Consider the following 25877-nt stretch of genomic DNA (forward strand, 5'->3'; position numbering starts at 1 on the left):
GACTACATTTTCAATATAAATATCGACAATCGAAATCCACCTGCGGAATCGTATAATTATGACTATTGGAAACATTTCTTCTGGCATTACGCGAAAAAAAACTTATAGTTACCAAAGAAAAAAACCTTCACTGCCTAGAGTTGGCATACATCTATACGCGGATCTAGAGCCGGGGTGGTCGGGGGCCTTGGACCCCCACCCCGCAAATAAAATTATCTCTCAGACCCCCACCCCCACCCCAGTAAATTTTTCTGGATCCGCGCATGATCATGTAAACTGATTAGACTTTTCACATTTATGTATCCATGATTATGACATCCCTCTCTCTCTCTCTCTTTCTCTCTCTCTCTCTCATACATGTACCACTATTAATAACTTATTCGTCCGAACAAATCCTAATTCGTCCGAACAAATAGCTATTTCGTCCGAACAAATCCTAATTCGTCCGAACAAATAACTTATTTGTCCGAACAAATCCTAATTCGTCCGAACAAATAGCTATTTTGTCCGAACAAATCCCAATTCGTCCGAACAAACAACTTATTTGTCCGAACAAATAGCTATTTCGTCCGAACAAATCCTAGTTCGTCCGAACAAATCCTAATACGTCCGAACAAATAACTTATTTGTCCGAACAAATCCCAATTCGTCCGAACAAATAGCTATTTTGTCCGAACAAATCCCAATTCGTCCGAACAAATAACTTATTTGTCCGAACAAATAGCTATTTCGTCCGAACAAATCCTAATTCGTCCGAACAAATAACTTATTCGTCCGAAAAAATCTTAATTCGTCCGAACAAATAACTTATTTGTCCGAACAAATAGCTAATTCGTCCGAACGAATAAGATTAATTTTTTTTTTTCATCTGGCCCTTCCACGCCGCCGTAATAAAGTAAGGTCAATATAAAAATTATTTGTTTTTCCTTACTCTACCCATTCTTTTTTAAGCAAAAATCTCAGATTTAATTGATACAGTAATTAGCTCTGTAAACTAACCCAAAATGTTATATTCATTGCTATATATTCAAAGTTAGTCTAAAAAGTAAGACCAAAAAAAAAGTGTTAATAATTTTGTAGGTATCCATGTTTAGACAAATCACTGTAAAAAAAAAAATAAGTCAATGAAGGAAGCGAATCCTCAAGTCTCTGTCTTTCTGTTTATTTTTTGCTACCAACTTCTTTTTTCCAAATATACAAAATTGAAGTTGTTGAATTTCAACCAAACATGTCTAACAATGTTCAGTTAGTTCTTGCATTATGATCACATTTCTAGCGGGTAGTTTAAGTATTACTATATTTTCTGTCATACCATTTGGGCTGGTTGGTGTCAAAACAGCTGCACAGATAACTATGAATAAAGTTTTAACTTTTCATTGATTGGTTTAGATGCAGTTGATAATCTGTTCTATTACCCTCAGAGTTAGCAACATACTTAGCAACGGGTAACATAACGAAATGTTACATGCGCGTAAATTATGCGCGTACGGTTCGCCGTGGAATTCACGTCATTTCTATATAAAAGCAGTAAAAAAATCTCTAAAATTAAGACATTCAGTATAATAAAATAAATAGTGCCTTTTGGGAGGATAACAGTTGAAATTGACACCCCTCGAAAACCATTGTCAACCTCCGCTTCGTGTCGGTTAACAATGGTTTCCTCGGGGTGTCAATTTCAACTGTTACCCTCCCAAACAGGCACTATTTATATAATGGTTGTAGACTTTATATAAAACAATTCAACAAAATTTCTCCATAAACATATATTTAAAAGATGTAATCTGAACAACAAGGATCAATGACTAGAGGTTGTCAATAATATACAAGAATGTATAGAAGTACCATGACCATCAGAGATCAACAAAGTGAACATACATTGCACGCAGAATTATGTTTAACATGGATATTCCTATACAAAGCTGATTCAAGATTCATAAATTCAAAGACATGATTAATTTCTAAAAAAACATAAAAAGTCTTTATTAATCATCTGGAAAATTAGGATTTAATTAGCATTACACTAAAATGCACTGGATCAAATTGCAAAACAATTTAAACTCTCCTATACATAAAATTTTAACATCTTACCTAGTTTTTTATTTAAATAACCGGTTTAAAATTTAAGAATAAGGCCATTAGATCATGTCTTCATATGAATATCTTTGTGTCATATAACACTAAATATGATCTACATAAAAATTGAAGTTTTTTAATTTCCAAAACTACTCATCACATAATTAAAAGCAGTAATTCCTTTTTAACATGTTAAATGCGCCCTACACTTAAGGTGGCTCACTACACCATGAAATATTTTCTTAAATCAACAGAAAATTACTTGATTATGATATATATCATAATGGATAAGAAGAATTTGTATTTAAGTCTAATAGGCAAAAAAATGTGCAATTTTGGATGAAAAATTACATTTTCAAAAATTTAATTCAGTTAACATGAACAAAAGCTCCAGGCGGATTCGAACTCATGATCTGCAGTTTAGAATCTCAATACTTTAACCACTGAGCTACGATGATATACATCCTAATTGAACAATCTAAACAGATTAACAAAACATTTAAATTGCCTGTAATCTTGTGACGAAGTGTCTTATAAGTGTATAAGTGTAGGTGTAGTGAGGTACCTTAAGTAATTTTAAAAGCATGTAGCTTATATAGAATAATCCAGCCATAAATAACCGGTTCTGAGACAAAGTCTATATTCAAGATGACTGGAAGTAAAAATTGATGGCACGACTGACATCGTAATCAGCCGCCAAGGCGAACTGTATGAGGTCTTCCTCTGGCACGTCGTCACCGATAACACCACGCAAGCCAGCGATACAATCTGCCAATCGATTCTGATCTGTCGCAAGTTCACCATATTCCACATAACTCGATGAAGAGGAGGATGAAGAAGAGGAATATCTCTATAAAGTACAAACAGGTTTTCTTTAGGACAGTATCAATTACCAGATATGCCCATCCCCCTAAAAATGGTAAAACAATAGCCTCTAAGTCCTAATGGATTCAAGGGAATTTTTCTATTAAAATTGAAGCATTAAACATTCTGTTTGTCAATTTTTCTCTATCATCAAAGCTACAGCCTAAATCAAAAATATTGCACAGCGTTTTCGGCATGCAAATTTCCCCCATAGAAGATAGCAAGTAAATTTATTAAATTTCAAATCATTTTATTCATGTACGATATTTCCTTTTTGAATTTTGTTTATAAATAACATATTGCTGATGTTGACTTAAGTATTTTCATTTGTAAATGTTTTGTACATTGCAAAGCTATACTTTTAACTTCAAAAAATGTGAAACACAGGTGATTAGAATAGCCACAAATGTCCATCGATTCTCTCTGATACTTTTAACCTCTGAGACCTTAAAGCTACAAAAGCCAAAAAGACCTTCAGCCACAAAGACCTTTAACCCACAAAAACCTTATAGCTACAAAGATCTTTTAAGCCTACCCTGGAAGACACCTGCATCCGTCCAACCATCTCCTCCACATCATCCACACTGGACGAACTTGCTGTCTCCATTTCATCTCTGAAAAAGTTTAATACATGTACAAAATTTTTAAAAATTTTACTCTCTGCAAGCTACAAGTGGTCTATGATCTACGGGGTTTCTTATTCCAATTACCGGTAGGTTTTTTACCCAATTGATATGCATTTGAAAGCTCATTTACATTTTCTATGGAGACATCTGTACAAGATGGTCAGAAAAATATTTAAAATTTACATATGGGAGCACATTTTGCTCACTACCCCCCTTAGAATATAAATTCTTTACAATAAAAAAAAAATTGTAGAAAAATTGTTATAAACCTGAATGTTTGGAATGACACTTTACTAAAAAAAAAAGTGCATATTTTCTAATTTTCTAAACCCATGATTTACTGTATAGAATTTTTACACAAGTTCCACATATTTTGTATATCATATGAAAAGATGAACTTTTGAAAAATTACGATGTTCAAAAGTAAATAAATCCAATTGAAAAGAGAAAAATTTAATTAAGCGTTGGGCCAACACATAAATATTGAGTTTCCTTTCTGCTTCTTAGCCACGCAAGCGCATGGGATTGTAAATACTGCAGCGTGGCATATATCATGAGTGAACAGTCTCTCGGTGAAACTTGATGTCCTCAGGAACTATATATTTATTGAAATGCACAATCTATAAATGCATATTTCTTACTACGGACATCAAATTCAAAATTGTTTTCTCAGGGAGTCAATCCCACTGTTACTACTTTTAGACAGCAGTTGCAATCATGTGACACTCAAATCAATGTCCAAAACAACTCAGTGTGTTTACATGTGTAATTCCGGATACGTTTTACCGATATGTAAACTGACAGGTGATGACTAATAATGCCTGAAACCTTCCGTATGAGGAAATTTTGTATATTTCTTCTTATTTCCCTTGTTATTATCAAAAAGTCAGACATCTTTTTTTGAGTCACTTTAAAAAGATAATTCTGAAAAAAATAGTATTAAACTGCATAAGAACTTATCAAAACATGTTGTAACTATGCAACATGGTTTTGAATACCGGTAATCATTCTACTAAAACAAAAACCTACTCTTGAATGACATCTTCTATTTCTGCACGTAAATGTGGGGGAAGCTGAACAAATACTTCTCCATTCTTTATATCAGGGTGGTTTCTTAAAAAATTCAGCACTTTATCCTTCAAAACAAAACAATGAAGTCACTAACATTGACATGCACATGGCCTACGTTCACAGAGGTTAATTTCATTTGACTCAGTGATAGGTGTTAACGATGTCCCTACCTTGAGGGTTGTGCTTTGGAATTGGTCAGCAATGCTGAGGAGACAGAGGGCGGTGTCCGTGTCCACGTGTTGTAACAGCCCATGCTCACACACCCGCCCAAGATCGGCAACCTGACCACACAAAACACAATGCATTTCAGTTCATTCAGTCAAAATTACAACTCTTACAGTGCAAACTCATCTCTTTGTTCCATCATGTTTCAAGAAACTTCCAAATGAGTTTCTTAAATTTGTATTAATCTTCATGTATCTTTGTTGTGAATAAAACTATATCATTAAAATTTTGACTAATTTAGCTAATGACCTCATATCTATCTGCTAAGGTTAGTAACTCTGTCAGCTGATCTGTTGACAATGAGTTCAATTGAATGTGGCCACAGTACAAGAACTCCAAAAACATGGAAAAGATCTCTGGGTTTGTGTCATGTATTGTTATTTTCCTGCAAAATGAAACGATACAATTACATCCAATGTCTATTCATAATAAAGTCTCTTAGATTATAATACTAATCAAGTATTCTTCTTTGGCATGTTCACCATTATACAATGAATTTCATTTGCAAATGAGTAGGCCTACAGTGCTTAAATGGCCCCTAACTTGTCAACTGATTCTATCTTGCCACTCAGTAGAGTGCAGGTCAATCAACACAAGTGCAGTGCTTGAATGGCCCCTTACCTGTCTACAGATTAACTCATGCCACTTAAAAGAACGTGGGAGAATCAACATGAGTACATTGTTTGAGTGGTCCCTTACTTGTTAATACGTTCTCTTGTGCAACTTAGTGGAGCATAGGTGAAACAATACAAGTACAGTGCTAGATATTATGGGAGAATCAATACAAGTACAGTGTTAGATATCATGGGAGAATTAAGATAAGTACAGTGCTAGAGATCATGGGAGAGTCAACATAAATATGTACAGTGTTTGAGTGGTCCCTTACTTGTCTATAGATTCTCTCATGCCACTTAGAAGAGCACGAGAGAACCAGTTACAGCGAGCGGCTAGCACCACACAGTGGGCCGGGATCTGATGGATCTCCATATCATGGTCATCCTCCTGTCTCTCTATGGGGTCTCCACCGTGGGTGTGGTCAATGACTATGTCGCCCATATCTATAACAGTCAACAGCGCTGTGACAATACCAAATCATCTATTGCTCTCAAATCTATCTTACAGCCAGCCCACAAATGACAAATGATGTTTTAACAGACAGCACTTAACATACATAAATGTGAATGTTATAAAAAAGAACAAACGATCAATGTGCAAAGAACTCACCTCGAACAAGAATGATTTCAAAAACCATGTCTGTGTTTTGTTGTTTCTTAAACAACTCTAACGCTCGTTGTGCCAGCACACTTCTTCTTGATGGCGGAGGAATACAGAGAGATTCTACAGAACTCAACTATAATATAGAAAATTACATGAATAGAAACATCACTCATGCTATATGCAATCATATCAGGTATTTTGATGTTTAAAGAACAAAAAAATAAATTAAATGTAGTCCTTAATTACATTTTTTTTAAATATCAATTGTAAATATATTTGTTTCAAATGATATAGTTTTAAGCAATTAACAACAAAAGCTGACACAGTAACAACAAATTAAAGTTTCTGACAGCCTATTGCTTTACCCTAGCATATTTTGTGTCTAAATCAGATGTGGAGGTGTCCCCCTTGGTATCCAGGAGACCCAGAGATGCAACTGTTGCTTTGAAATCCCCCTTGTTGACCAGATCCACCATCTGTTTTATACTTTTGTCCAAAGTTGATCTATAGCTTCTTAGCTTATGCACACCCCATGCCTACAAAAATAAGAATAATAAAGTATACTTAATACCTCTCAAAGGTTTTGACAAATATGAGATATAGGAAAGGTGTATACATGATAAATGTCATTGACAAGTTAAAGAAATTGGGTAAAATAAATCAGTAATTATGGGTAGGTATGGTACGAAGGTCAGACTTATCAGTGATACCAACAGTTTACTGGCAGGATGAATTATTAAGTATAAGATATATACCGGGGTATTAGTAATAAGTGGCTTGTAAAAGTACCAGCAAGTAAAGGCGGCTCAACACACTAATATATTACTTGACGGATACTGGTAAATACATTTTCTTGCTTCTAAAAGGCTTCCAAAAATTTTAGTATACTACAAGCTTTCTACTATTTTACATGTCTTTATGGTGGGTAGATTTTTTATTCAGAGAAACTGAAAAATTATTTTACCTGCAAGTGAGAAATTTTAGAGCTTAAAATTTGCTCTCAATAAACATGTCCTGAAAGTACTGTGTCTAATAAAACATGCTAAGAAAAGTTATGTAGACTTTTAAATAGTGTACTAGACAAGCATGCGCGGATCCAGAAAATTTTTCCAGGGGGGATCCGAAGGATGCTTGTGTTTGCCAGGGGGGGTCCGAGGCATATTTTCGCGATAATTTTACTATGTAAATTTAATAAATTTTCATTTTCCAGGGGGGGTCGGGACCCCCCCGACCCCCCCTCTAGATCCGCATATGGACAAGTATTCATACTTTACAGAAAAATGTTTCATAGATTTGTCATATAATGAATGTGTTGAGCTACTTTACAATCTATCAGTGACCAATGCTAGGTAAAAGTACCAAAGTCAGTCATTTCAGTGACCCCTGGTTGGTAAAAGTCTAAAGGTAGGTTATAAATATCAGTAAGCATAACTAGAAGTGTGAAGGTATATTGTATCAGTAAAAGTAAATTTTATCAGGAAAAGTATCAAAGTAAATTGTATCAGTAAACATAAGTAAGTAAAAGTATCAAGGTATGTTGTATCAGTAAAGGTATCAAGGTATGTTGTATCATTAAAAGTATTAAGGTATGTTGTATCAGTAAAAGTATCAAGGTATGGTGTATCAGTAAAGGTATCAAGGTATGTTGTATCATTAAAAGTATTAAGGTATGTTGTATCAGTAAAAGTATCAAGGTATGTTGTATCGGTAAAAGTATCAAGGTATGTTGTATCAGTAAAAGTATTAAGGAATGTTGTATCAGTAAAAGTATCAAGGTACATATATATTGTATCAGTAAAAGTATTAAGGTATGTTGTATCAGTAAAAGTATCATGAAGGTATGTTGTATCATTAAAAGTATCAAGGTATGGTGTATCAGTAAAAGTATCAAGGTATGTTGTATCAGGAAAAGTATCAAGGTATGTTGTATCAGTAAAAGTATCAAGGTATGGTGTATCAGTAAAAGTATCAAGGTATATATATATTGTATCAGTAAAAGTATCAAGATATGTTGTACCAGTAAAAGTATCAAGGTACAGTACCGATCAGACCAAACCTAACAGAAAGTAAACCCCAACGAAATCCTGGGTTTACTCTGGGTTTACTAGAGTGGACCCAGAGTAAACCCAAAGTAAACCCAGAGTGGACACAGAGTGAACCCCGATCAGAAGTATACCCCTGAAAGCAGACGCTACATGTGTATTCGGAATATACAAGGGGCAGAAATTACAGGCAGTAAGATGGTAAGATAAAATACAGGTCTGCTTCACACTTCAGTGCGTACACTTAACCCCAAATGCAATTCTCGAGTAAACGCAAAGTAAACCCCGTTTGGACCCAAATTTCAAAATGTAAACCCAGAGTATTCCCAAAGTAAACCCAGAAAGTAAAACCCCGGGTTTAGTTGGGGTTTACTCTGGTATTAGGTTGGGTCTGATCGGCACTGTATATTGTGTCAGTAAAAGTATCAAGGTGTATTGTATCAGTATAAACCACTAGTAAGTTAAAGTATCAAGGTATACTATAACAGTAAAAGTATCGAGATAAATTGTATCAGTAACCATAAGTAAATAAAAGTAACAAGGCCAAACAAATCCAATAACAATGATGATTGAATAATTATTCAAATGACTCACAATTTTAGAGGAGCTCAATTTGAACATGTACTTCCACTCCTTCCACTTGTATTTTTCTTCTAGAACAAGAGCCAAGTGCTGCATTCTGTCCACAAAAAGAGGAGCCTACAAAATAAAAATGAATCTTGTATCATTTTATAAGTAAACTTTAAACAATATTTCCCCTTACCTCCCTTAACCCTCTCAAAATGAGATTCAGTGTATAATGTATAATTTTTAGTGTTTAAAATTCAATTTAATTTAATATGAAATTTCAAAAACAAAATTGTTTGGAACAAATTGTCTTTAAAAATATGACCTATTATTTATGGTTTAAGTTAAGACGCGACCTATCTTCCATTTTTTCTTTTTCTTTTTTCCTATCTCCACAATGTGAATTATTTCCACTTTGTAATTTCATAATTATATTTTTCTCTTATATGATTTTTTTTTATTTAGATATAAAGTGTTCAATTGAAAATGTATTGTATGACTTTGTTTATAAGCATTCAAATCCATTTTGCATGTTATTTTAAGGAAAATTTGAAATATCCTAGCTCTGAAACGAGCCTGGTAATGTACCCTGAATTTTTGGGAATTAACAAGTTTAAATGTTCATAAATAAGGAATAAAATATCAAGGAAAATTATATAAAATTGAGGAATGTCTTTTCTATCATTAAATAATCATGCTTATATAGGAAATTAATTCTTTACCAAGAAACATAAAACAAGATTTGCTATTATTCTTTGCTGCTTAATTTCAATTTGTTTTAAACATAAGCACTTAGACAAACCTTCACAATCCAAGATATCATGACCTTTTTTTTATTTTGGCACCTCTACTTTTAAAAAAATGTTTCACAGTACAGTTTTAGCTTTAAAGACTTTCACATTTTTTTCATTTACAGGTACATTGACAATTCATATCATTGATAAGATAACTCACACTCAAATGAAAACCCTTTTATTTAAAAAATTACTTGACAACAATCACACCAGTTCTATGCTACAGTGCACATACCTCATTGTTCTTCAGAGCATCTAACAAGTACACTATCAATGGAATCTTTTCTGCTTCTGTCTTCTTACTAAAAACATGCCTTGAAGCAAAAAAAGGTCCATGATCATAGTTTGGATTTAATTATTTACCACTGTGGGTAATGACATAAGATTATATAGTTACAATACAAGTTATAATGCAAGTACTTACATCTTTTTCAAAAACATCTCCAGTTTGACTGTTGCTGCCTCATGCATATTTCTTAGCTTCTTTAACTCTCGGACGTGTAAAGCCTATTTTTAACAAAGGATGGCACCATACTAACAATAGTACAATACATATTTTTAGTAAATATACTTATGAGCCAGGTGCATTTGACCAATATTTAAAAGAAAGTTAATTGATTGACCCTGCACAAATATGTGTTCAACTGTACACTGCTGACCATTTTGTCAAATCAAGTAAAACAAAATTATCAAACTGACTTCTCAAGGCCTGATACTGTGACTTTATCAGTTTTTATTTAGTACCAATTGTTTTTCATTTTGTTGCTGATTCAAACTTTGAAATTAAATGTTCAAAGTAAAAATCAAGTTTACATACATATGGAACTGTATTTTTCAAATTGAATGAAATTGCTGCCAAGGAATATCAATGACACTAGAGTAGTACAATGTACTCACATGTTTCAGGGTTTTACTGAGGATGTCCTTCACATGCTCCTTCTTCTGTTTGTCTTTCTTCTCCACCTTCTCCTTCTCTGATATGTTTGTTGTAATTGCAACATCAAGCGCAGTCTGAAATTCCTCCACAAATGTAGTCAAAAGAGTCATGGATTCCTCAATCTAGGGGAAAAAAGTATAAAATTTGTTGTATAAATATATATTCATCTTATGTGGAAGTCTTTTCAACTACTTAATAATGTAAAATGACATGTACCAGGTATTAGTAAGAATAGTTTTTATATGTTAAGATGGTTCACTAAATCTTTAATTCATTTTTTTTCAAATCAGCAGAAAATTACTTGATTATGATAGCTAAATAATTTTTCTATTGATCGATGTATAAGAGAAAAAATGACCAGCCTTCAGCAGATGCAGGGCTATTGAGCTAAATTTAATGGATTAAACACAAATAGAAAGTTGAAATTAAAACCAACTGAATTGAAAACAAAAGGGAAATACATGCAATGGCTTGTGACATTATTCACTGTGCAGCAAGATTCATTAAAACTTGTTTTAATTCCAGTTCCATCACTGGAATATGCTACTAGGTATGACCATGATGCAGGGATCAAGACACAATTGTGGACCAAAATAGTTGATATGTCAACAAAGAATAGTATGTTTGTGCGACTTTGTAAATGCTGTGGTAACTAGATAGCCAGTGAGGTATCTAAATGGTATATCTGCAGCTTGGAATATGCTGAAGGAGTCAGGATGTAATACATATAGCTTTGCTCTACTATGCTTATTACAATGAAATGACTGTTTGCAAATTTGAACAGCATAGTTACTGTGAAAGTGTATAAGCCTTATTATTTTCATTATAATTATTCCTGGAACAGTCAGTCTTGCTGTTAATGTTGATCGTAGCTGCAGGTCTTAAGCTCCTGGTCAGAAAAAAATTAGAATGGACGACCTGGGAGCTACAGTGCCTCCCATAGTGAAAAAACTGCAATTTATGGAGGACAAAAAATTGTGTTAGTTTTGGACTGATTAATCTTATTTCCAAACATATTCTGTACAAATATTTCATTCAAACAAATTCTTCAGACATATTACTACAGATATTGTCACTTTAATTGCCTCTGATATTCTTCTAAACACCATCACCAGTCCCGTAAAGTAAAGTTGTGCAGTTTGTTTACATATGTTATAATGGTGACTCTCGATCTCAAAGTGAATTTAACATACTTCATTTTCCCAGGTCGGTTAGTGTGTTTCGGGGGAAGTCTGAGGCAAGTAAAGTGACGATAACAGTAGGAAATTGTATGAAGAATTTAATGGTAGTAATTGTTTTTACAGATTTTGTGTTTGCAATAGACCTGCAGCTATGTTGATAGGCCTAGTTACCTCAAGCAGATGAAATCATGAGAAGACACTTAATTTTCTATTTCGTGAATTAATTAATGTGTATTGGTTTTATTTCAAGTTTAAACTTCTAATTTTTTTTAAATAATAATTATAAATTTGTTTGCTTACAATTAAAGAAACACAACACATTTTGTTATAATGTTATTTAACCAAATCAATTAATACAAACAATTTCCCAAAACATTTAATAGTGTCTTAAAAGGAATATTAAGTATATGTATTGATGTAGTGAGGTACTTTAAAAAGGAAATTTCATTTTCAAATTTCTAAACTTTTCTATTTCATTTAACATTTCAATGAAAATAGAAAAGATTAAAAAATACGTACAATATTTGAAGACCATCTATGTTCACATTAAAATTATTTCCTTGGACATATGTCATTGAATTTGCACAATGAATATTCATGCACAGAATTAAGCAGCATTTGTAACAAATAACTTATGACCTAGAAATCATTAATGGTCGTACAATGATCAATATCAGGCCTTGTGTGCAGATAAATATCTTGATGGATGATAGGTGTATTAAGTGACAAATCCACTGATCAAAACAATGCATTATTCCAGCTCCAAAATATGCATAATTTTAAGCCCACCCTTTAACAAAAACATAATTTAATTCTTTAAACTCTGAATTTTTTTTTTTCAAAATTAAGACTGAAATAAATGTAATAGTTTACATGAACCTCGCACAAGTTGCAAGCTTGGTACTTTGATATCTTTTGTTTCCCTCCCCTCTTCCAACTATTCCTAGGTCTGTTACCATTACCTCAGGCAGTATATAGCTGGCTATCTCTTGTTTTTGATCTGGTCCCATTAGCATTAACTGGTACTCAAAGACTTCAAAAAATTCTTGCACTTGCTTGATAAATATGGGTAATCTAAAGCAAAAAATAAATAAAAGTTAGTAAGGGTGATCCCAATAAACTTTGTTTTTTAAAAGAACTTAATTACAATTTTTTCAAAAAAATTGCTATTTTACCTGGAATGTGCATATCTAATAATATCATGTCTTTCTTCTTGAGGTAGTTCCCCACTTCTCCTGGCAAACAGATCACATAGAAGCACCAGTTTGGAACATGCTGCAAAAAACCATAAGTTACCGTATTTTTAATAGGAACTTGATCTACTGGATAAGTTGACTGTCTATTCTAGACTGACAAATTTTAACTGAAATGTCAGCCTGAAGAGAAACTTTTTTTGGCATTTTACTGTGTACAGGAAAATATTTGCCCCTTTCACCCTCGTACTCAGTGGGCAAATTAAAAACTGAGCAAATTCCAATGTCTCAAATTATCTTCTTAAATCAGAAGTGTGTCTGGGCGAACTCAAGATACATGGGGTGAAAATAACCCTGTATACAGTATATCAATGATTTCCAACTTAAACCTCATAATCTTTGTTATCCTAGACTTAATAGGACTGACAAAAAAAATCAGCTGTTTGAGGATTCAAAATATGCAGTTGAAATACATAAAGAACAAGGGGTTGGGACTTTAAAATCATTATGATATATCCATAGTATTGGAGACAATAATATTTCATTAAGTTCAGACAACACGTTCCTCCAGAATCTTTTTTGTATCTCCTCGTAATAAAGAGTTCCAATAAAAAATATTAATTTTATAATTACTTTAAAAATGATCAAAATTTACTTAGATTTGGTTATATGTCTAGATGGTCGAGTGGTTAGAACTGTGGCCGCTCACTGCCAGAAGCGTATAGGTTCTAGAGGTCGCGTGTTCAAAGCCCCGCCCAGCAGAGATATAGTTCTAATATTGTGAATTTCGCTGTGCTGTAGATGTATTTATTTTTATATCAGCAATTCAAGTACTAGTGTATTTCAAGAAGATATTATATAGGAAATTGCATACTCTAGTATTTTGCAGAAATGCCTGGTAAGGTACCCTAATTTTTCGCAAGAAAGCTTGTCAAAGTAGTAGTAAACCATTAACAAATTCCTGGCAAAAGTTATCTAAAATTGAGGAACGTGTCGTCTGACCTTAAACTATTTAATTTAACTGTATATGTATGAACACTGTCATCGTCTCAGATATGGTCCAGAGCTGGCGTAGCTCTTTCCAACCCATGGCTGCTTTGACACATAAAGTATTGTCAAGCTAAATATTCAGAAGTCATCTGTTACATCACATTTTAACCCATTTTATCTCTACATACAGTGCACTGTTACTGCATCAACAGTAAACAACATGTTTTATGTAAAATGCAATTGGATGATAAAAGGTCACATCAAAGGTCAATCTTTCTCAATATTTTACTTGTATTGGCAAATATTTTAATGAACTACAAGATATTCTTGTCTCATGCAACCATGGCCAGATGGGAAAGGATCATATATGTATATTGGCCATGGCTTGCAAGGATGTTACACTGTATGCCTCATTTTACCTTTTGAGCAGATAATCACCTTAAAAGTAATTTATACAAGAGTAAAATTCAACTACAATAAAAAAAAAAAGGGTTGTAAAGAAGTGCCAAGGACGGGCGATTTTGCTTTGTTGTAAGTGTAATTCGTTATATGCGTCAAGTTCACAACATATAATACATGTACATGTATAGTGAAAGTCACTTTGGTGTAATTGTCAATTCATTATAAGTGTGTTCGCTGTAACCGTGTTTTACTGTATAGCAATATTTCATCACTATACCACACATTTCTTAATCTATATTCACAATTCTTTAGTTTATCTGTTGCTGATTTAAGTATAGTCAATTTCTAACAACAAGGAGCATTATGATTTTTTTAATAACTTACTTTTTCAACTTGTGGCTATCGAAAACAAGCACTTACCTACAGCTCCCTCGCGGGCTGCTTGTTTAATGACATAACATAATTTCTGGGGATTGGCTACTAATGCATCTTCTGGCATCATTCCTTTACTGTGAGGCTTCTTACATTTGAATAAATCAATTATTCTGTTGGCACATGCATGCATATCATCTATAAGACTCACAATTTCTGTAATAGATGTGTAAACAAACTGATATACAATACATGTACAATTTTGTTCATAACAGTTTTTTCATAGACATATAAATAACAGGAAACACTAACGGTGCCTTAATGCTGTATTCCTTAGAAAAGTCTGACAAAGCTTGATGAAGGTGTCAAACTCTTTCATGTCAGACAGAGTTTTGATACAGTCCCTAGCTGTGTCCTCTGACAGTCCAGGGGGCAGACATTCCTTGTACAAATAATGGAAAACTGTGCTCAGGATATTGTCTCGCATACCATTCAAGGGAGATAACCTCCAGTTGTGACCAGGAACTGCCAGATTCAGAAGAATGGAATGAAGTTTAAACTGCAACAGAAACATTCTCCAGATAATTGCACAACATAAAATCTAATTTTGAAAAAAGAACGAATAAAAAAAAAAATGTAAGTATTTTCACATAACATCAAGATGAGTGAATTAATGTTGTGGTAAATTGCTGTTGTACTAATTTTTTTTAAAGACTTCAACAGATATCAAAATATTTCGAGGACATTTACAAACCTCTCTGCCACTCTTCGATTTGATGACCACATCAGAGAAAAAGCCTTCTTCTAGGGCAGGTGTAAAACAATATGGATTGTCCAGTTCAACATCCTCAGACTTCATCTAGCAAAAGTGCATTTGTTTTCAAAACAGATAGAATCTCATTTTCTTTTTTAAATTGTATCTTTTCAACAAAAGTTGGGAAATTCTGCATCCACCTATTGTTTTTTATCTGATGAAAAATTCAGCCCCTGCATGGACAGAACTTCCTTAAAAGAAGGGAAATTCATGAATTATTTTGCCTCAGCCATGCATGTTTTGACATGAACCTTTGGAGAAATGCTTATACAACACCAGATTTAGGGTTTAAAAAATCAAGTCATCATAAATTTGTGAAGCCTAGGAAAAAGGAGAAAAATTATATTTCTGAAAAATTGGATACCTTTTGACACTGAAGTATACAACAGCGTTCACATGTTAAAAGCATCAGATCATCAGAGGTCTTCACTTTAAATTCAATGACATGCTCTGCACAAGTTCCAAAAAATTTTAGGGAAGTAACATCTGTCTCATGTCCTCCTATCATGGGCTTGATTCTTTTGACAAACTGCATTGTGAAATAAAATTGTGTAATCTTTATTTTCAAGGCCATCATTTTAACTCTCCTGAAATGTTGTCGATTTAAAATTAGTATTTTTTTTTATTCATAAAAAAAGGAACCATATCTCTTGTTAATTTAAATATTATATTTAAGAAAATGATATACACAAAATGGGAGTCCTAAAACACACCTCATAGGTATCAGAGTTAAAAAATGGCATGATTTCTGATCCATCTGGTACCTTCCACGAAACATCATTGTTTTCATATAGTTGAAACTGACACCTTGAAAAAAAAATCACAATCTAATTTTTCAAAGTGCAACAGTCAAAACCTAAGGACAAGTGAAAAAAAGTTTTGACTGTTCAATTGACAGTTCAAGTGCATCTACAAGGTTCTGGTGATCATTGCAAACTATTGATTCACTCATCATATTTAAACTCAACATTTTCATGACAAATAAACTGAAATTATCTATGGTTTCAATGTTTGTATCTTACATGAACACCAAATTTTCAAAGTTTTTCAGATTCTGTTAAGGTTTTCATGGTATTTTTCCTGAGACAAACAAAATACCAATGGCATTCATGCTAACTTATTTTTAATCAAACAATTTTAAAACAAGCAAAGAAATGTGTACCCAAAAAGATGAAGTATTTATTAAATGTTCTATATATAGACATTATACAACCAAAATAAATTGTCTGAGAAAAGGAAGTTGTTTGCAATAAGCATTTTTCAAAAAGCATTGACAACAGTATGAAGTCTTAAAATATTCATTTTCACACCTGTATAGTCTTATTATTCATATAGTACACAACTGTGACAATATGACAGCCATATGACAGTACGCACCCTTCTATTCCACTCGTATCAACTGATCCTGCTAACGACACACACTCAACGATCTGAAAAGTTAAAATACGAAGAACATAAAACTTTTCAAAAATCAAATTAAAAATAACACTCTGAAACTACTTTTAAAAAAAACCGTGCCTTCCATGTTCCGTAATATTTTTCCTCCGCAGAAGTTGCATCCCTGTTTCTTCTCGCCATGTTTACAAAATATACGCATGCGTATTAGATATATGGTACGATTTATTAACTTGTTCTTTTGCAACTTCGATGCCCATAAGCCCTGAACATATTTTTTAAAAAAGCATGCAATTTTAGCAGTTAATAACACAAAATTAACCTTTATTTGACACCGATTAGACATTGATAATTCCACAATCTCAACTTGATCAAAGCTGCACTATTTTACACACAATTAGGCCTATTTTATCATATTTATGAAGAAAAGCCTCTTGAAATAATTTCAAAAGTTTTTTTCCCCCTTTTTTAAATTGATCTATCCTTTAATTAACATCCCGTACCCCCCACCCCGGGGGGGGGGGGGAGGGGGAAGCTACTTATATAGTAGTTTTTCCCCCATAGTTAGGGGTTCTCTCTCACGTTTTTGTGGGCTGTTTAAATATTATGTGTGACACGAATTTACGGAATTGTATTATTTTTTCAAAACGTTCAGTTGTTAGGATACAAAATGATATTTTCAATGTATAGTGGGTCATCTCTCCACGTTTTTGTTGATTGAAATCGGTTTGTTTTCCAATAGACCTTATCTATACTATGTGACACGTAGCATGATAGACCAATTCAAACTAAATTGGCAATCTATTCTGCAATCATCCACAAAAGCTCTAAATTATAGAATTTATAAGGAAGAGTTAAAATTTGAACATTATTTAATACATTATCAAAAAAGATGCAATTACTTTTTGTAGATTTCGAACATGTAATCACCATCATACCCATTGAAAGTGGACATTGGGCAAATATTCCTAGACATGAAAGATTCTGTGCTCATTGCAATAAGTGCGAAATATTAGATGAATTTTACTACATACTTAGCTGTAACTCGCTGCAGCAAGAACGCAATCAATGCTTATCAAACATAAATATAAAAATAAAAAATGCTATATTAGTTTTAAATTTATAATGGCAAGTACAAATCACTGTTCTTTGAGGAAACCATGTGCTTTTATTAGAAAAATAAATAAAAAATGCTCCCCAGGTTAGAACCCCCATACAACGAGTCAGAGTTCTCTCTCTCTCTCTCTCTCTCTCTCTCTCTCTCTCTCTCTCTCTCTCTCTCTCTCTCTCTCTCTCTCTCTCTCTCTTGCTTACGCATGCATTGTTATTAGTAAGAAATACCACATATTGTATCATTATAATCTCTGTGTACCATTGTGCAATGGTGTTGAGATTGAAATAAATGAATTGGATTGGAGGAGCTTAATTCATAGAAAATAATGCACAGCAAAATCTGTACCATACATGCACCCCATAAACAACCAATTGGCCGAAGTTTGATTTGAGTGTGATACAGATTTTGCCATGTACTGTTGTTTTTATCATATTTTTGAAAGATACATATAACTCGCTTATATTTTCATGTGAAACACTTTATTCACCTTTATTCTAGTTTTCCAATATCTAAAAACCCAAACTGCAGATATGCATCGATTAAAAGAAAAAGAACAAACAGAAAAAGAATCCGAAGTATTCCGAAATCCCAGTAACTATAGTTGCAAACGTGTTCCAAAAAGGCGCAACAAAGGGTGAAATAAAGTGTAATGCTGGTGCGTGCCTTTGCTCATATCAGGGGTTAAAAACGTGTATTTTATACTATGTATTTATAAATCATTAATGCATTTATTATCCGTTATTATGAGTAATCAATATCATCTAAAAGGTTGCAAACTATTGCCACAAATGGCCTGCTGTAAACATGACCGGAATGTAAAACATGGGGAAATCTACTATATAGTAGGTTTTCCGTGGGGGCACATGTGATCTGGCTATACAAGAGGTGGAAAACCACTATATAGTCAGCTTTACGTGGGGGAAAACTGCTATATAGCCATTTTTCCGGGGGAAAGATGGCAAGGGGGAAAGGCACTATATAACACCGGTAGATATTCTTAGAGTTAAATTAGGTTCAACAGACTGTAATGAATGTTGCACCCCCAGTTTCTTTTTAGAACTTAAATGCACTTATTGAGTAAACACCATTTCAGGATCTATCAATTATTGGCTCTTCCAGTTAAACAAGTTATAAGCAATTAGTTGAATTGATTAATTAGTTTTAATAAAATATACAAGCAATTAATGCACATCTTCTTACTGCCTTATGTAAATGATTTCAATAACACCCCTTGATTTTATTTTATATTGCTTTATTCAGAATATATATGTACATGTACTGTTTAAATAACTATTGGCTTTGATTTAAAGTAAATACTAACAAATTCACAGTCATTAGCTTAACATAGGTCACAGTCGATGAACTAGGTTGATCGGTTTGTTCCCGTTTTGCACACATTTGAAAATTAGGTATCGAAAAAATGTGTGCGAAACGGGAATTTGACCAGGTGAGATAATTGCTTAATTGCTATAGTCTATATCATAGTTCCTGTAAGGGCAATTGACAATGAAATAAATAAGACATATCTACTCGCAACTGATATTTACATTTATTTTATGTTACAATATAACTTGCATAAAAGCACATTTACATAATAATTGACATCCATGTTCTTGAATTTAATTTAGAACATCGATTTGGTCATGAACAATTTTATTTATTTCTTTAAATAAAACTGATTATTGCAAAAATGTTGCGTATGTAACGTTAGTGCTTTTTGTTTAATTTCCCGCCATTAGGGAGTACAAATACATGCTACAAGTTTGAAGAGAGAATATCATATATTAATATTTATTTATTGCTTTTGCTTACATAAATCTACTGCTAAATTTAGTTAATGAACTGTATACTACAGTTAACGATTCGTTAACTATAGTTTTCATCTGTAAAACTATATTCAACGGTTGTAAACTATACTTTACGAATGCAAATCAAAGTTTTCCTGTCTGTAGATAGACATTGACAATAGAGTTTGCTAATAAATATAGATTCACATCTGTAAACTATAATCTTGATTCATTAACTGTAATTAAGAGTCGTTAATTATTGTCTAACAGATCGTGAAACTAATGTTATTTATCAAATAACTATGTTTTGCAATCCCAAATGGGGTTTTCCAGTGTTAATTATAATTCTACACTTCTGAAACATAAATTATTGCGTTGAGTATGGTTTACAGATGTGAAATGTAGATTAACAGCAGTAACTAAAGTTTCACAGATGATAAACTAGGTTTATCAACTGTTAACTATAGTTTATGAACAGTAAACTATGTAGTTAACTGTTAATTATAGTTTACGAACTGTAAACTATAGTTAACAATTTTTAAACTATAGTTTTCATCTGTAAAACCATATTTAACAAGTGTAAACTATAGTTTACAAATGTTAGTCTAAATTCATCTGTCTGCAAATAACGTTCAGAATAGATTTTGCTTATATAGATTCACATCTGTAAATTTCTCAATCGAAAATAATAACCATTGTTACACTTCTGAAACATAGATGATCGCGTTTACTATGGTTACAGATGTGAAATAGAGATTAATGTTGATAACTACATGTATAGTTTTCTCGAGCTCTCCATAAACTACAGTTTACAACTGTTAAACGTAGTTTATCTACTATGAAACTACTGGTATATCTGCTAATTTTTGTTAATTTGTGCCATATTCATGTAAACCTTTGTCATTCCAGAAACTGATCTTTCAGCTAAGTTCTGTGCCATATAGTGGATCAAAGTGCTGTTCAAGGTCATGGTCAGGTGTGTATGATAACAAGCATGGAGTTTCCAGATTGGGGCCATAGGGTTTTCCTGCATCCTTGTGCTTTAGGATTATAGCAATACCTGGGATACAGACGAAGGACAAGAAAGACAGCTGTCTCAAGATTTGGCAGATTGCAAGAAATTCACCAATAATTAATATTAAAAATCATGACAAAAGTATTCAATTCCACCTTTTAGACCTATTTATTTACAGCTATTGGTAGCAGATCACATATTGCACATAGCTACAATTAATATATTGGCATTAGTATGTTTCATGAAAAAACAGCACATACAAACAACAAATAAACAACAAGAAGTTTCTCACATACTTCTCTATCATACAGACTGCTTAAAAAATATGAGGTTTTGACATTTACCAATTGTAAAAATGTTAAAAATACAGAATAAGCATTTATAAAACATTTCAGTTTAAAACAAAACAAAAAATCATTCAAACCTTTTTTAGTTTCCCATGGTCTTTCTATATTTCAATCAACTGATTTCCTATTACAACCATCAAGCTTTCTGTGTATATTCTTTAATTCTGATTTAACCCTTTTTATTTCTTCTAAATTAGATAATGCATAAACTTAGATTCCCTCTCCAATTAATTGACAAAGCTTTGTGTATTATTTGTAAGTGATTGCTTGTCCGATTTACAAAGACCCTGAGTTCAAAATTATGATATGGCGTCTTGATTTCATGGCAGCATGCAGAGTAACAGTTTTACAAAATAAAATCCCAACTACTGTCAAATCATCATTCTCAGCTTGGGGTTGTAAAAAAAAATAAACTAAACCAGTTCTTGAACATCAAAATAATTAAAGACAGAACAAATTATATCAATATTCAATAGGGAGAATACTGGTAATGCATGAATTTTTATGTGTGACCGTTATATTTTGGCAAAAACACAGCAAATGTACATACATAACAGTAAATCATAAACCCGATTCCATGCCAAAAATTACAGTACTGTATAAATGCCATTTTTTGTAGAGTGATAATTTTTTTTCCAATGCAAAAAGGAGAACAACGAGTAACAATGCATGTAGTTGAAGAAACATCTACAAATGATCATATCTGTTGTAACTGAACAAAAATGAGAATCACATAGATTATACATTAGATCTGTGAAATAAGGAATGCTTCTAAACTTAGGAATGGAGGTAGAGGCGTGTTGTCTTAATATAAGTTCTGTATCAGACTCATAGCTGCCTGATTAAAAAATATCTAGAAGCAATATGGGGAGTGGTTCTATATACATATATTTATATACAAGGATTTCATAAGGTCAGTCACACATATATACATGTTATCACAGAAAACAGTATAACAACGGAGATCTTGTGGAGTAGATCAGTGAGTTATTTCCCTTTCCAACCAATGCTACAGTCCGACTTTTCCTGGGTTTGAGATTCTGCACCATGCTTGTTTACAAGTCATAATATTGTCACAACACTTAATAACAAGCCAGGTAATCGGCAAAACTAGAGCTGATCCTGAAGGTCTCTCCATGGGTCTACGCTGTCCAGCTATGCTCCGTATACACAGACGTGATCGATTGGACCGGATTCTCCCGATGGGGTGTCGGGAGGAGTCCGCATTGAGGGGACTGTCTCCACTGTCAGGTTTAGATTTGGCACTTGTTTGGGCAGGGTTAAGACCTGAGGTTAGGATCTCACCAAAGAACTTCGATACCGTCTGTAGGGATTATGTTGACTAGGAGGAGAAGGTGCTGTAACAGACAAATAAATTTGGTGTGAGTCAAATATTGTATTGTTATGAAAAATTAAGACATCAGTCACATAACTGGAAATTCTAGTGATAAACAATATCAATATTATTATATCAACCACATCAAGGTTAAATGTTTTGTAAACATACATTTACAATTAAAATATGTACAAATGAAAAAATAAATGAAAGATGTACAGGGTACATTGATACAATAATTTACATTCATTTCTCACTTCTATGATACGTTTATAGCACTATACAACTTTTTTAATTGCCAATGCAAGGTTTGAAAAATCAACATTTAAACAGCAACACAATGTTTATGGTAAGTGCATTGTGATTCAACACAAGTTGAAATTTTCATAGTCTTTTATGATGAGAGATAAACTCAAGATGATGCAAGAAATTCAGACACACAGGATATAATGGTGCATCAAGAAACTGCAAACAGGAACGGTTAAATGAACGGGGAAAAGATTTTTGTTCTAAAGAACAAGAAGACTGGGTAAAAACGGGCACTTCCTGCAGTGAGGATGTTTACCTCAGCTATCTGGGAATTTTGGTGATTTTGGTGATAAAAGTTGCTTTGGACCTGTTGTATAAACAGAACAATTTTTTTCTTTATAGCTGGCACAACTTATAACAACTGATTATCTAATTATTTTCTCTTGTATTTACATTCTTATTTTTTTGTGAAAGCATAGAAAACAATAATATTGAGTACGGTAATACATGTAATTGGTAACATTCCAAATACTGAGAATACTGCAAAGCCAAAAAATGTAAAGCTGAAAATTCATGCAATATAACATTAGAACATAAATGTGTTGTATGTTGGTGAACTCTCTGCACTCAGTGTGGTGAGTGTAAATACTGGCTACCTCAGACCCCCCATGCAGTGTCTATGCCCTTATCAGGTGGTGCTGCTGAAAAGGAGATTTGAACACAACAGTATTGACGCAGATCCGTTACAGCCTACTGCTTTACATGGATAATTTGATCACTAATTCACCTATTATTGTAAAGAATTTCTGATCATCATAGAATTTTACTTATTTTTTCACTTTCATTTATTCCTCCTTATTTTTCCTACCTTATACAATATCCCAATAAAGGCTAATCAGTTTTAATTTAAATGTGTATGTGCTACAACAGCTGCATGCTACCATAAGAGCAATTTAACACAATTCTCATCAACAAATAAATTTGAATGCTATCCAGATGAACTCTACATATGGGTTTTCTGGTTATCTTTATGACACATACATGTATAACACTTAAAATGACTGCAGATCCAGCTAAATCAGTGAAAGGTTCGCTACACTAGGATACTATGAGTACTTTAAAGAAGGATCACCCACCCCACATCCAGTTACCGTGATGACTGAGTTACTTACTCCATTGGTTGTGGTAGTCCTGGTTGACCTCAGCATCCTCCATGATGTCAGGTGGGAAATTGCTCAATTCTGATGACGGCTGTAAACCACTGCCAGTAATCCCCAGTATGGAGGGTCCTTCAAATGTATCAAACATGTCAGACAATGGTAACTAAAACACTAAAGAACTTGCAAAACAAAGAATTGCCCGACTTCATTACGACTGTAAGTAAAGTGTTACCTATCATTTGTGAGTTCCTCTGGGGCACCAAAGGGGTGGAGGCCCTTCTAGAACTGGTCCCTCCCAAAGGGGTATCAGACTGGAATGACACACATCAATGTTAATACAAGAGGAAAGCCACAAAAGGCACAAGTTTACCCTTGATCAAACACATCTATCATTTTTGTTGTTTTGAATAGATGAAGCAATGTTTAACTTCTATTAAGGTTGAAATTGCAGGAAGATAATAGCAGACGTTGCAAGTAAATATAGAGACCCTAAAGTGGTACGAAGACATTAGTAGACAGAAATGTGAAATACACGGAGAACTAAACATAAATGTAAACAAACTTTGCAATAATTTGATAAAAAAAATTTCAATGCATATCAAAAAGAAAAGTTTTCTTTTCTATTTACCAGCACATATACATCGTTTTGAATCTATGCAGGTTGATGATCAAGCTCTGGTGTGTATAGATTTAAATTAGCACTTACCCGCATTGCATGAGTTGTACTTGGCCTGGCATCAGACGACATAGTGTACCTATCTCTAAAGCTTCGGATATCTTTATCTACAGCACTACTTGCACGATTTGCACTATACACTTTTTTCTAAAAGCAGACAAAAAATGTAAATTATTAAGGAGAGCAAATTTAGAATATATATCCATTCACCACTATAATTTGGTATGAGTGTACAAATAAAATCTTTAGTCCAATATTCTACACAATAAGTAAAGCACAGAGAAATGTTCTGATCCATGTATGACCGTCTACAGAGGTTTAGCAGGAGAGGACATACAACATACACCTGGCCAAGTCCTCACCTGTGCTCGTCCCTGGCTAGGACTGGGGACTACGTCCCGTTCAGAGCCCAGAGGGGGTAAGGTCCCATTTCTTTGGTGATGTGTGGGTGGGGAGGAGAGGCGCTCACTGTGAGGGGTAATACGAGTCACCTTAAGAGCCCCACTCGGCCCTGGCTTCTCATCCTCCTGTAAATTGAATATAATCTTATCTAATGCAGTCATATTGAGTGCATTTGTACATATGCAATTCCACATTCTACGGAGGTATTCTACATCCCAAGAAAATTCTTACAATTTCTAATCATTTGATATTATTTAGATGATGACACACTCCTGAATTAAATATAAACTACAAAAATTAAATATTTTGAGCAAATTTCTTTTTAAAAAGTGCATGGATTATTTGAATAACTTGGAGTTGGACAGATCATCAGGGTGTAGATATTGGTGCAGAAACAAATAGCATTAACTCTCAAGGCAGTTTTAATTCAGAAAATCGCTACAACACTTGCTTTACAGTAAAAATTTATGGATTGAAATATCTGAAAAAAACATATATCTAAACCTTTCCCAATAACTTGAAGGGAATTTGAATAATAAAAAGAATCACTTATAAGTCAATTTTAATTAATAAGTATTTGTATGCATTTTATGTGTACTATATGTACATGAACATCACATTTTGGGAACACAACAGTCATACTTGAGTACATTGATTTTACATCAACTTAACCTCCGCCTATCTCACTGAGCTATGTTGATACACTACGGGAAGATATTTCTATCAGTGTTTAAGCAATGTCCAAAATCTGTTTACAGGGTGTATGCAGTGCATGCAGTAACCTAATTTTCTTGCACCTTTTTTTTTAAAACAAAAATAATGGAATCTGATGTTACACAGGCCTTTTTTTAGCTATATTTAAAGTAGACCATGCTTTAAAAAACAATGTCTTTGTACTGTACAATGAATTTAAAAAACTTGTTGAGAAGTTTGAAATGATAAGGACTATAAGGCATGATAGATGTACCACTATAATGAGAGTAAAAAATGAGATATAAACATTTTTTTGGCATATTGGAAATAATTC

General features: G+C 33.3%; 2 protein-coding genes across 8 annotated transcripts in view; both read right to left on the reverse strand.

Annotated features, from left to right (window-relative positions):
• Nucleotides 1-1695: 1695 nt before the first annotated feature.
• LOC128167000 (uncharacterized) lies at nt 1696-16958 on the reverse strand. Its single transcript, XM_052832485.1, has 21 exons — nt 16888-16958; nt 16747-16799; nt 16083-16176; nt 15734-15898; nt 15310-15414; nt 14868-15114; nt 14604-14771; nt 12774-12873; nt 12561-12672; nt 10378-10539; nt 9905-9987; nt 9716-9794; nt 8714-8818; nt 6443-6613; nt 6084-6210; nt 5746-5917; nt 5109-5244; nt 4805-4915; nt 4593-4699; nt 3473-3551; nt 1696-2923 (listed from the first exon to the last, which is right to left on the reverse strand). The coding sequence occupies exons 1-21, from the start codon at nt 16945-16947 to the stop codon at nt 2717-2719; spliced, it is 2643 nt and encodes an 880-aa protein (XP_052688445.1). The 5' UTR covers nt 16948-16958; the 3' UTR covers nt 1696-2716.
• Nucleotides 16959-20829: 3871 nt separating this feature from the next.
• LOC128165321 (protein FAM149B1-like) overlaps nt 20830-25877 on the reverse strand; it is a 34385-nt gene continuing 29337 nt past the window's right edge. For 4 of the 7 annotated variants that reach the window (XM_052829734.1, XM_052829732.1, XM_052829731.1 and 1 more), the window contains 5 exons: nt 24811-24975; nt 24479-24595; nt 24005-24083; nt 23785-23901; nt 20830-22385 (listed from right to left, as the gene is read on the reverse strand). In XM_052829734.1, coding sequence (XP_052685694.1) covers nt 22321-22385; nt 23785-23901; nt 24005-24083; nt 24479-24595; nt 24811-24975 — 543 coding nt within the window. In that variant the 3' untranslated portion in view covers nt 20830-22320. Of the gene's footprint in view, nt 22386-22928; nt 22980-23268; nt 23314-23784; nt 23902-24004; nt 24084-24478; nt 24596-24810; nt 24976-25877 lie in introns of all 7 variants that reach the window. The other 3 variants (XR_008241045.1, XM_052829730.1, XM_052829733.1) reach the window with 3 other exon arrangements.

The sequence above is a fragment of the Crassostrea angulata genome, chromosome 10 (assembly GCF_025612915.1).
Source record: "Crassostrea angulata isolate pt1a10 chromosome 10, ASM2561291v2, whole genome shotgun sequence".
Lineage (NCBI taxonomy): Eukaryota > Metazoa > Mollusca > Bivalvia > Ostreida > Ostreidae > Magallana > Magallana angulata.

Coding starts and splice junctions, on each gene's coding strand:
- LOC128167000 (XM_052832485.1), bottom strand. CDS start 16,947: ATGGCGAGAAGAAACAGGGATGCAACTTCTGCGGAGGAAAAATATTAC. Junction 16,800..16,887: donor AATATTACGGAACATGGAAG/GCACGGTTTTTT, acceptor TTAACTTTTCAG/ATCGTTGAGTGTGTGTCGTT. Junction 15,899..16,082: donor TTAACTCTGATACCTATGAG/GTGTGTTTTAGG, acceptor TTCACAATGCAG/TTTGTCAAAAGAATCAAGCC.